The sequence below is a fragment of the Bos mutus genome, chromosome 3 (genome assembly GCF_027580195.1).
Source record: "Bos mutus isolate GX-2022 chromosome 3, NWIPB_WYAK_1.1, whole genome shotgun sequence".
NCBI lineage: Eukaryota > Metazoa > Chordata > Mammalia > Artiodactyla > Bovidae > Bos > Bos mutus.
Window position 1 is genome coordinate 55,475,669 of NC_091619.1, and position 12,669 is coordinate 55,488,337.

Consider the following 12,669-nt stretch of genomic DNA (forward strand, 5'->3'; position numbering starts at 1 on the left):
TTAGAGAATAAATTCCATTATTTTGTCCATAGCCAAAGCCTAAAGGTTTTCTAATTCCCGTCCCCCTCAATTAATGCTATAAAAAAGATTTTTGGTCTATTTACCGTGTAAAATTCTGATCTATACTGCACAGAAACTCAAGACATTTTTAATAATTTGATGTTAATTTGACTTTATTAGTATGTTTTTGTAAAGTGCAAAAGCCATGGATCTTATATTTAAGAGGGAATGTACTCTGTACATTTCTCATAGTAATTTTGTTTCATTCTCTTTCTTACCTGCTCTCTTTTTCCTGTTTAAAACACAGTGTGTTACAACTATAGTGAGGCAAATGATTCCTATAATACCTATTGCTGTCAGAACTCCTTTTAATATAAGATTATCTCTGTCAAGTACAGGAGAAGAATTTGGGAGAATCAACAGAGATGCCTGGGCAATGTTAGAGATAGCAGACTTTAAGGAGTTTCTGTCTACTGCTCGTATTGCCATATAAATTCTGTGGCTTTTTTGTGCCTCTCCATCAGGTTGATATTCAGGTCTGTTTGTGAAAAGCTCTGATGAGAACTTAAATATCTCCTTGGTACCAGCTTGCTGAGGATTTAACTTCGATGTATTCACTAAAATGGCATTGTTAAAGTCATCTTGAATATTCTGCAGACTTTTACTCACTCTTATTTCATAGCTGTTAGCTGAAATTAAAAAAAAAATACAAATGGGGAAGTTAAGTGATTTTGAATAAACTCTCTAGTTTATTAGAAATGGCTTAATGACAATAGCAACCAAAAAAATCAAAATACCTATGAATAAACAAGGAGAGAAATATGCATAAGAACAAAACTTTTAAGACACTACATAAGAACTCATACTAAAACCTGAATAAGAGAAAAGTTTTATTATGTTTTTCAATAGCAAGATTCAACACAATAAAAGATGTTATTTTTTCCCTAAGTTATTTTGTAAATTTTACATGATTTTATTAAAAGTACCTCTAGTTTCTGTTTTAACAAGCTTATTGCAAGTTTAAACAGAAACTAAATAATCAAAATTAACCATATAAATTTAAAAAATAGCAAATTTATAGTGGAAGGACTGACTTTATCAGATATAAAAACCCTGCAATGCTTCAATAGCTGAAAAACTGCAGTACAGGTGCATGAATACATTCATGTATAAAAATTGACCAAGACATATTCAGGAACTCATCTCACACGCTAGTAAAGTAATGCTCAAAATTCTCGAAGCCAGGCTTCAGCAATACGTGAACCGTGAATTTCCAGATGTTCAAGCTGGTTTTAGAAAAGGCAGAGGCACTAGAGATCAAATTGCCAACATCTGCTGGATCATTGAAAAAGCAAGAGAGTTCCAGAAAAACAACTATTTCTGCTTTATTGGCTATGCCAAAGCCTTTGACTGTGTGGATCACAATAAACTGTGGAAAATTCTGAAAGAGATGGGAATACCAGACCACCTGATCTGCCTCTTGAGAAACCTATATGCAGGTCAGGAAGCAACAGTTAGAACTGGACATGGAACAACAGACTGGTTCCAAATAGGAAAAAGAGTACATCAAGGCTGTATATTGTCACCCTGCTTATTTAACTTCTATGCAGAGTACATCATGAGAAACGCTGGGCTGGAAGAATCACAAGCTGGAATCAAGACTGCTGGGAGAAATATCAATAACCTCAGATATGCAGATGACACCACCCTTATGGCAAAAAATGAAGAGGAACTAAAAAGCCTCTTGATGAAAGTGAAAGAGGAGAGTGAAAAAGTTGGCTTAAAGCTCAACATTCAGAAAATGAAGATCATGGCATCTGGTCCCATCACTTCATGGGAAATAGATGGGGAAATGGTGGAAACAGTGGCAGACTTTATTTTTGGGGCTCCAAAATCACTGCAGATGGTGACTGCAACCATGAAATTAAAAGACGCTTACTCCTTGCAAGAAAAGTTATGACCAACCTAGATAGCATATTGAAAAGCAGAGACATTACTTTGCCAACAAAGGTCCGTCTAGTCAAGGCTATGGTTTTTCCACTGGTCATGTATGGATATGAGAGTTGGACTGTGAAGAAAGCTGAGTGCCGAAGAATTGATGCTTCTGAACTGTGGTGTTGGAGAAGACTCTTGAGAGTCCCTTGGACTGCAAGGAGATCCAACCAGTCCATTCTGAAGGAGATCAGCCCTGGGATTTCTTTGGAAGGAATGATGCTAAAGCTGAAACTCCAGTACTATGGCCACCTCATGTGAAGAGTTGACTCATTGGAAAAGACTCTGATGCTGGGAGGGATTAGGGGCAGGAGGAGAAGGGGGTGACAGAGGATGAGATGGCTGGATGGCATCACTGACTCAGTGGACGTGAGTCTGAGTGAACTCTGGGAGTTGGTGATGGACAGGGAGGCCTGGCGTGCTGCGATTCATGGGGTCACAAAGAGTTGGACACGACTGAGAGACTGAACTGAACAGGCTTCCCTGATAGCTCAGTTGGTAAAGAATCCACCTGCAATGCAGGAGACCCTGGTTCGATTCCTGGGTCAGGAAGATCCACTGTAAAAGGGATAGGCTACCCACTCTAGTATTCTTGGGCTTTCCTTGTGGCTCAGCTGGTAAAGAATCCACCTGCAATGCGGGAGACCTGGGTTCGTTCCCTGGTTGAGAAGATCCCCTGGAGAAGGAAAAGGCCACCCACTCCAGTATTCTGGCCTAGAGAATTCCACGGACTATATAGTTCATGGGGTCGCAAAGAGTTGGACATGACTGAATGACTTTCACTTTTATTTAGCACTGTACTAGGCACTTAATATGGCTTAGGTGGTGCTAGTGGTAAAGAAACCACCTGCCAATGCAGGAGACATAAAAGATGCAGGTTCAGTCCCTAGGTTGGGAAGATCCCCTGGAGAAGAGCAGGACAACCCACTCCAGTACTCTTGCCTGGAGAATCCCAGGACAGAGGAGCCTGGTAGGCTACAGTCTATGGGGTCGCAAAGAATTGGACATATTGAAGCGACTTAGCACACAGTAAATAATAAAAACTCAGTTTAAACAGTTATTAACCCACACTCTTAATGAAGAGGTAAGGGCATAATCTATTTCCATAATACCTTGTCCACATATATTCCCAAACATAGTAATGATCTGGTAATATTTTGCTTGTTTCACATACTTTGTCATCTTTTTACAGTGTATTGTATATGGTAAAGAGTTGATACTGTATATACAGTGATATATACGAGTTGTTCATTTATTGCTAATAAGGTTTTTAATAATAGTGAAATTTTTCATAATTGTAATGCCAGAGACATACCCTGATTGTTTTTAACTCTGGTGATAGAGGTGAATATCACAGCTTTCTAGACAACAATTTGTGAAAAAAAAAAAAGAGAGGATGAAAGCACATGTTTATAAGTTAAACAGGCACCTACTTGCTAGTTGGTATACTCATGGCTAATTGGTCAATTTTGCCATTGCTGGGTCATCAAGTCAGTTATGATTGAGTGATCTCAGCAAGTTAATACACATCTCACCACTCCCTACCTGCCGATCTTTTGTATTTGAGATTTCGCATTGTAACAGGCTTGATATGCTTTAGTCATCCTGCTCTAGTCATCCTCTCCATCCTGCAGGGCCATTTATGTGAATGTGTGAAATCCTCTCTCCCTTTCTAAAGCCCTTTGTAATATCAGTTCTAAAGTCCCATTCAGTTGTATTTCTTCTTTTCAAGCCATTCAAAATCACTGATACTGTACACCCATTTTCTTTGTACTCTTAATTCAGTGGTATAGTTGAAACCACTGGGAACTGGGAACACAGTTACCAGTAGTCTGAGCTTGTCTCTTTTCACACTACTGTGCTTCTGAGGCAGTGAGGAAAGAGGAAAAGTACTAGATGGCAGGCACCACACTTTCTTTTACATAAAGATGGGAGTGAGTGTGGGTGGCTACTTACTTCAAATAAGAAGCTAGAGAACTCTAGCAACACAAATCAACAGCCCAGGAAATTAACTGGGCCCTCTTTCTCCTCCATTTTGTATTATATATGTCACCTTCAGTCAGTTCAGTTCAGTTGCTCAGTCATGTCCGACTCTTTGCGACCCCATGAATCGCAGCATGCCAGGCCTCCCTGTCCATCACCAACTCCTGGAGTTCACTCAAACTTACATCCGTTGAGTCAGTGATGCCATCCAGCCATCTCATCCTCTGGCATCCCCTTCTCCTTCTGCCCCCAATCCCTCCCAGCATCAGAGTCTTTTCCAATGAGTCAACTCTTCGCATGAGGTGGCCAAAGTACTGGAGTTTCAGCTTCAGCATCTTTTCCTCCAAAGAAATCCCAGGGCTGATCTCCTTCAGAATGGACTGGTTGGATCTCCTTGCAGTACAAGGGACTCTCAAGAGTCTTCTCCAACACCACAATACTTTGTGAAATAGATAGTCTTAGTTATATTTTTCACATATACAACTGAGGCTAATAGAGTTTAAGCAAACTGCCAAAGATACAACAGCTGGACTTGTAGTTACAGCAGGGACTACTTTTTGGCTCTAATGTTAAGTTACAGCTGTTTCCATTATACAAACGATGCATCCATCCCACAGTTTCAATCAATTCATATCTCCAAACTTTAAATTAGGAGAATCCTTAAATTAGAATGTAAAATATTTCTCTTCCTTCTTCTCTAGCAAGAAGAGATAGATTGTGATAACAGATTCTTCAAGACAAAACTACAATATTGACTGTTTCTCAGCAGTGCAGAATTATTTGTAATTAAGATGCTTTCTGGAGAGAGTAGTAGAGAATTATAAGCCAAAAAAAAAAAGATAGAAATTGAAAGCAAGACTGGCAGAGGCCTAAGGTGGCTGCTGTTATTCACTGATATTGACAAACTGGCTTTCAAGAGAGAAGGTTAGTTCCTACAGAAATCTCAGAGGCTTTTGGAAATAAACCATTTCATGTGTAACCAATGATAATCTTGTTCTGGTAATGGCAAAGATGTTGGAACGTTTATTCTTTCAGAAAATTTAGTCTGTTGAGTTGCTATGAAGAAAATGAGGTAGGTGGAAGCTGGAGGCTGGCATAAAAGCATTAGAAAAGAGAGGGTAGAAGTAGGAACTCATCATGTCCAAGCAAGGGTTAGAAAGCCTCAAATTGGAGAACAGGTACCAGCCTCCCTAACAAAAAATGATGACCAGAAGTAGAAGACAGTGTGCCAAATACTTCATGACTTACAGGAATTATTCCCTTAAACTTGAATTGTAAATCCTTGAATTTACAATTTACCATTCAATCTTCAGAAGACTAATTGCCTCCAGTATTTAAAAGTCCATGCTCTGTCATATAAAACCCATTTCTTTTGACTAGATCACTGTTATATGTGATATTTAGGTTTCCAACAGAGGTTTCTACATTAGTGTCAATAAGTCTACCAGGACCTCTTCAATCCTGGGGGAGCTGGTACATTCTCTTCCTGTACTCCAGGATACATGGCCTTGTCATCAACTCAAAACTTTTCATGACAACCCTCTGCAACTTTGTCAGCTGTAAATCTCCAAAGCTATTTTTACCCAACTGACCCCTGACAGTTACTGGAAATGCCACTTTGTAGAAAAATAGATAATGAAAGCAAGAAACCTACCCTGGCCCTGGTCTAAGTCTTCTCCAGGTGCTGTCCAAGATAAAATCACCTCTTCTTCCTCTTTTACAGCTTCCAGGTCAATAATTTTGCATGGTGGAAACACATCAGGATGTGGGCCAGCTGGAACGCCCAGCACAGAAAAGGAGCCCCCTGAGCTTACTCTGCTAAAGCCCCACTTTTGCTCCTCCTCACTCCTGCCCACCGATTTTCTTGGGGCATTCATCTGAATATTACCTGTGACATCAAAGAAAAGAATAGCCAAAACAACAAATTACAATCTCCTGGATAGCTTGTTTTATAGATTATTGACATTTTAAGACCTTATTTCCTTTTCTACATCTTTAGAATAAGTTGGTTTATTCAACAGTTCTTTTATTCATTCAACCATTCATTCATTCAATAAGTATTTTGAGGGCCTATGCTGTGCCAGCAATCATAGACAAAACAGTGTCCCTCACAGAATTTAGAAGTCCTGTTTATAAACACATGTTTTATAACTGTGGCAAATGTTGGAAGGAAAAAAAGGAAGGGTGCTATGCCTGTCAATACAGGAGCCGCAGGTTCCATCCCTGGGTCGGTAAGATGTCCTGGAGAAGGAAATGGCAGCCCACTCCAGTATTCCTGCCTGGGAAATCCCATGGACAGAGGAGCCTGGTGGGCTACAGTCCATGGGGTCATAAAGAATTATACAGGACTTAGAAACTAAGCAACAACAAATAATTTAAAGTGGTATCAAGGAAGTAACATTTAAAGATTTCCTATAGTATGAGTAGGAGTCAGGGAGGTAAAGAGTGGAGGTTAAGAACATTCCAGGCAGAGAAAACAAGCTGAGTTAAAAATCTTGAGGTATGGAAGAGCTTTGCACATTAGAAAAATTTAAATCTAGGAGGAAGATAGTTTGAGATGAGACAGGAGGGAAAAGTTCAGGCAGGACCTTGTGGGCCACTACAATAGTTTTATAGTTTAATCTTACATGCTGTGGGGAAGCAAGGCAGTGATACAGTCACTTTGCTCTCTGACAGGTCACTCTGGCTGCTCTCAGTGGAGAATGGACTAGCATAGCGAGCAGTGAGGCTTCTGCAACAGTCCAGATAGAAGAAGATAGTAGCTGGGTTGGTGACAGCAGTGGAGGGGAGGCAAGTAGGCATTTTTAGATGCATTTTGGAGATAAAAATCAGCAGTCTGGTTATGCATTTGAATATGGAATGGTAAAGGAGAGAAAGTTGGTGAACAAAAAGAATAGCTCCCACCTTCCTAAAATGAGCAAATGGAAAGACAAACAGCCTAAGAAGAGAAGACAAATTTAATTTTCAAGGTTTGTGGTCCCTGTAAATCATCTAAGTGATGATGTCAAGGAGCCAGTTAGACATAGATTTTAAGCTCAAAGAAGAAGTTTTAGCTACATTTAATAATTTTGAACCTCCAAATTTGGAAATTATCAGCATAAAGATGTTATTAAAGCCATGTAGGTTATTGATATTACCCAGTAAGAATTTCAGCTGTAAAAACAAATAGCATTTGCTGAGTGCTTGCTATATGTCAGGCACTTTTTAAAGTACCTTCCGTGTATCAACTATTAACTTTTTCAGCAATGCTGTGAGGAGAGCACAATTACTCCCATGTTTATAGATGACGAAGCTAAGCATACAGTCTAAGTGACTTGCCCAAAGTCACACAGCTAGTGAATAGAGGAGCTAGATTTCAAACTCAGGCAGTGTGGCTCCAGATAGAACAGTGAGAAGCTTAAGACTAAGCTCTGATAATTGCCAACACTTAGAGGCTTGGTAGAAAAAAAGGAGGGGAAAAAGAGCCTAAGAATAAAAATTCCAGAGAATAAGAGGTAATTTGGAGAGTGTGGTATCATAGAAACCAGGAAATGACAAAGAAGAAATCAGTCAGCTGTGTCAAGAAAAATGAGGACTGAAATGTATCCTTTGGACTTAACAGCAGGTGGCCATCGGTAACCAGAGCCAGAGCAATTCCAGTAGAGTCATGGTCACGTGGCTGGAAGTCTGCTTGCAGTGAGCTGAATAGTAAACTGGGGGCAAGAATGTACAGACAGATTTAATTTCAAGGAACTAGATGACAGAGTAAAGAGGTGGACAGTAGCTTAAGGGGGACCAACAAAATTTCTTTTTAATATTCTTGAATGCTTTTCAGAGGGATCAGTAGTGTGGGAACATGCAAGGGAGAGCTCTCAAGCTCTGAATGAGCAGGCTGGGTGGAATCTATAGCAGATTCAGCAGAGGCCTTGGGGAGGAGAGGAAGGGAGTAGTTCCTGCAGTGTCTGGAGATTTGGTTGTGTGAAAACAGAGCAGTTGCCATTTTGTGCCATATTGTGCACGTTCAGGGTCATCACCTGAAAATGAGCTAACAGATGTTATGTGAACTAGGCATGCTTAGAGAAATCTAAATTTTTCTTTCTGTGCATGAAGTACACAGATAAAAGCAGAGTTGAATATGACTTTTCTATTCTCAGTGTACTGTAGATATTGATATTTGAATCCTTTAAATTCATGGCTTTAAAAAAAATACCAGTCTGTATTCTGCAAGCTCCTTGATAGGAATCTTATTGATTTGATATCAATAAGTCCTGGTATCCCAAGTTCCTAGGACTAAGCCTGTCACTTAGTAGGCTTTCAAAAACATTGATGTATAATATAAAGGAGAAGATATCTATTTAGAAATGAAGTATTACATCTAGATACAAAATCATATCTTGGTAGTAAAGTTGAGTTACCTTGCAAATTGATTTACATTGGTTTTGAAGTAATCCAAATTATTTTAAATATAGGTGAGAGCAAGTTATACTCTAGCAATACAAAAAATATCAGGAGATGCAAATCCACTGTAGCATCTTAATTGTTTTCTACTGAAAAGTACAGAATCATGCTATTGTATAGTCCAAATGATTGGTTATAGCTGCTAGAATACATGTAAGTATTCTTAAAGATTCTGCTGTTTTGCATATAAGAATGCTTCCAAACATTTTTTAAGATTATGTTTAAAGACTACAGCATATTTCTGTTTGTTATACTTTAACCACTGCTTCCTATCAGGAACTACTATAATAATGGTGTTTAAAAGAGATGTGTATGGTCTATGTATTTGGCACTTTGAGGCAGGACATCTTCAGGAAGCCCTCACTTTCCCGTAATATCCACACTCATATTTTCCCAGGAACTCGTTTCCTGTGTGGATTGTTTGGGCTGCTTGCTTCCTTCTTTAAACTGCTAACAACTTTTTGCCTCTTCCTTTTGCCTAAAGCTCTATAGAGAAATATAGGAGTTGGAACTGAGAAAATCAATTAATCCCCTTGCCTGGTAGTAATTCTGATAAAACAGTCACAAAAAGAGGTCAAAATTATCTGTGGGAATTACCTACTGCCTTCCTGTTATCCACTATCATACATCACTAAGGATTGAAGAGACAGTCAACAAATTATGCACTGACTTGCACAAGTTTTGAAATTCACCTCTCTCTAATACATACACATACACACACTCACTAGAAATACACACACTAAATGATGTTATTCAAATCACAGTGTTTATGATTCTTACCATTTGTTATGTAACCTGGTGCGTACATAGCATGACTTCCTGGAATAGAGTGGGCTAGGGTGCTTATGCTGGGAGAATGGTTGACATGCACTTTCAAGCTATATCTACCATTTACAGGAAAGGAGAAAAAATACCTCGAGTAAATTCCATCATTTTTTATAATATCGGCACCTGTTTATATACATGAAAAAAAAAATCTCAAGGTCAGTACTTATCACAGTTGATTACTAACATTTAATCAAATTATTAAAATAAGATTTATTCTCCTTATTTTTCCAATTTTTGGCATATGCTGGCATGCTAATAGCTACTTTTGACATTATCAGGTGGTTAAAAAATTCCATGGCTCTATAATTTCTCCTTGTGATTCATTAACCTCTGAAAATTTGTTTTCTAAAAGTGAATGAGTTCTATCTGCTTTAGTGCTAGTAAAGCATTTAATCACCTTTAGAGTTCTCATTTCTATCACTGAAAATAGTACTAGGTTTTCACAGAAACCAAATACATTCTTAAGTCGGTTTATAGTCACAGACCCTTTTGAGGTAAAAGTTTTCTGCTCCCAGTGAATAAATATATATGCACATAAACACACACTTTCATACAAATTCAAGATGTTTATGAATAGCCCGAAGCCCTGATTAAAAAAAGAAACTTTGGTAGTTGATGTAACAATGTGAAATTATTTGATTTCCTCACTAGAGGATACATGGAACTGTTGTTCTCAATTTGAAGAGGCTCACTGACTTGGAGTATGACAGGCTTTGGGATCTGTCTGCTTCAGGAGAATGTGTCTTATTTCTGGAGGCATTCTGAAAGCTTGCTAGACTTTCTTCCATTTGCATTGCTCCTCAGAGAGCCATTCAATTCCAAACCAAGTACATGGCTGAACGGCAGCAAGGCCTGGACTCCAGGGCAGCCGTAGAAGGTGTAGCTTAGGCTGGAGATCACATTCACTGTTCAAGTGCAGATGGCCGCATGGGGCAAGCAGCTTGTCCTGTTCTAGAGTCAGTTCGGTTCTCACACCACACACCCAAGCCCTGTACTGAAGGGCTCTAGAATCTCAACTAGAGAGGCAGGGCTGCTTCTTAATATGAGAAAAATGGGAGTATATTTTATTAAAACAAAAAACACTAAGCACTTTATGATCATAGTAGTTTTAGAAAACGTTTTTATGTACTGGAAAGAAACCAGATCTTGATATTTATTGTTCTAATTATTTATAAAGGTCTATCTTTGTTGAGAAATGATAAAGCCAAATCTCTTCCTGCTGTGGTTACCACTGTTACCTCTTTTAATTGCTGAGAAATTAAAGTTCTCAGAAAGAAATGGGAAAGAACACTGACTTGGGTCTCAGAGGACTTTTTTAAGGTCTGGATCTGCCACTTAGTAGCTGATCCCTCTGAGCCTCAGTTTTCTCTCCTGTAAAATGGACATAACATCTCACATGGTGATTGTGATGATTACTTGAGAGTATGTATAAGAAAGTCCATTTTAAATTATGATATTTTATTAGTATAAATTTTATTATTGTTCATTTTATTAGCTGATAAATACTATTTCCATTATAAAAATAAGTATTAGAAAACTATATGCAAGTGTGTAAATACAGAGGGAAAATCAAAATTTACACTTTGATGTTTAAACAGCCTTTTCATTGTTTCTTTCATCCGGCTTAAATTTTGACATCAGATAAATAAAATGGTTCCAGGGAATAAATATAAAAGCCTATTGAGCATATTGAGCATAAGACAGCAGGATCTGTTTTTCAGGCCAGCCCAAGTGTATTTTTGGAGTATATACAAAGTGAAAGGTGTGGCCAGAGATAAGCATCAGAGTCTGAAAAGTTGTTTGGATCCATTCCAGTAGGCAGAACAAGAGAATTTCTCTAGTATTGTCTGAGGTGGACTTGAACTAAAATCCTTTAAAAGAACTTTTGCTTCATAAATATCATGCAAGATTGCTATGTCAAGATACTAATGAGTTGTCAAACATGAGGCTCTTAAAAAAAATTTACCTTGGAAACAACGAAGAGAAGGAATATGATTTTACTGGTAGATCAAACATTGGGTCTGCCAACATAAACTTTGAGGTCTATTGTAATTCTGAGAATTTAGATTAGGAAAAGAACAGAACAGGAAAGATAAAACAATAAAGGAGTTTGTTTTTAAAAGTTAACACAAGTTAGTCAGAAGAAGCCCAGCTGCTGCTCTTTGCCCAGCATGATGCTGTGCTATGAGGTATGATGATGAAATTCTTAACTCTATGCAGAATGAGTGCTTTGAGGCAGAGTTTGGTTTTATTTGCTTTGTTTTTCCAGTGATGGAAAAATGTCTATCCTGATTCCACTAGGCTTACTGGCCTGGTCTTCTTGTGATCAAATAACACATGTAAAACGCACTGGCTATTTTCTCTCATCAACTGAGCTAGTTGACCAAAGAATTGTCTATGACATCTCATGACTCACAAGTTCAAGCATCTCCCTTTTTGGGTTTTCATTTACTATTTAATTGTCTAATCCAATTATTTCAGTGCATAGTAAAACTGGTGAATCCGAGAGGAATGTGGGCATGCCTATTCCCAAGTGACCTTATTGAATGTGCTCAGTGTCACAGGACAAGGGGAAGCCAAGACCTGAATGGTGGGACACTTTCTCCCTCAGTGCTGCTCACACACAGCCACTCTCAGGAGCCTCAAGGGGACTCTCTTTTCCCAAGTTCACTTTTTGCTTTTGCTGTGCAGATGGAAACCTGTAGCTACTTGGTATGTCAATGACTATGACAATTTGAGAATCTCATAATGTTAAGGGATAAAAAATATAAATTTAGAGAATTAAAAAAATAACTTCATATTGATATGGCAGCATCGGAACAGTTATTAAGAATGTGAAAAATGACATGGAATTCCTTGTTACCTGCTCCATCATCAAAAAGTTTCAACATCACTGGATCTGCAGTCTCTGGTTCAATTGTAGCAGTTACAGTGGCATTGAGAATGGGATAAAACCCCTTTCTCACAATTGCATAAACCATCAAAGGATGGGGAAAATGGGTGCTGTCTCTTTCCACAAAGGCTTCCACAGTGGCAGGGGGCATGGCTGAGCGGGAGGCGCGAGATGTCACTGTCACTTTCAAGGCTTGAGGAGAGTGGTGGGTATTGTTCAGTGTGTAAGTCCATAGCCCAGGCTGCAAAACAAAGACTTTGTTTGTCAAGAAGAAAATCAACCCTTATTTTAAAGTGCAAGCCTAACCTCCAAGGGTTTATTGTTCTTGTTTTGTTGATACTGCATTTTCTAAAATGATACAAAAGAATGTCAGGAAGAGTAATATTGGTTACGAGATAACCAAATTCAGTATTTACATGACTTTCACTGTACAACCCACTTTCTCTTTAGGGAATTACACCCTGAATTTGTTTGTGGGGAAGGACACAACTTGATTCACATTTTTAGAGAATAATAATGTGTCCAGCTTCAAAGTA

The 12,669-nt window shown here is 38.5% G+C and overlaps 1 protein-coding gene across 1 annotated transcript in view; it reads right to left on the bottom strand.

Annotated features, from left to right (window-relative positions):
• Positions 1–216: 216 nt before the first annotated feature.
• CLCA2 (chloride channel accessory 2) overlaps positions 217–12,669 on the bottom strand; it is a 41,330-nt gene continuing 28,877 nt past the window's right edge. Inside the window, exons 11-14 of the mRNA XM_005888433.2 lie at positions 12,104–12,374; positions 9,193–9,363; positions 5,630–5,863; positions 217–689 (exon numbers count right to left, since the gene is read on the bottom strand). Coding sequence (XP_005888495.2) covers positions 247–689; positions 5,630–5,863; positions 9,193–9,363; positions 12,104–12,374 — 1,119 coding nt within the window. The 3' untranslated portion in view covers positions 217–246. The remainder of the gene's footprint in view (positions 690–5,629; positions 5,864–9,192; positions 9,364–12,103; positions 12,375–12,669) is intronic.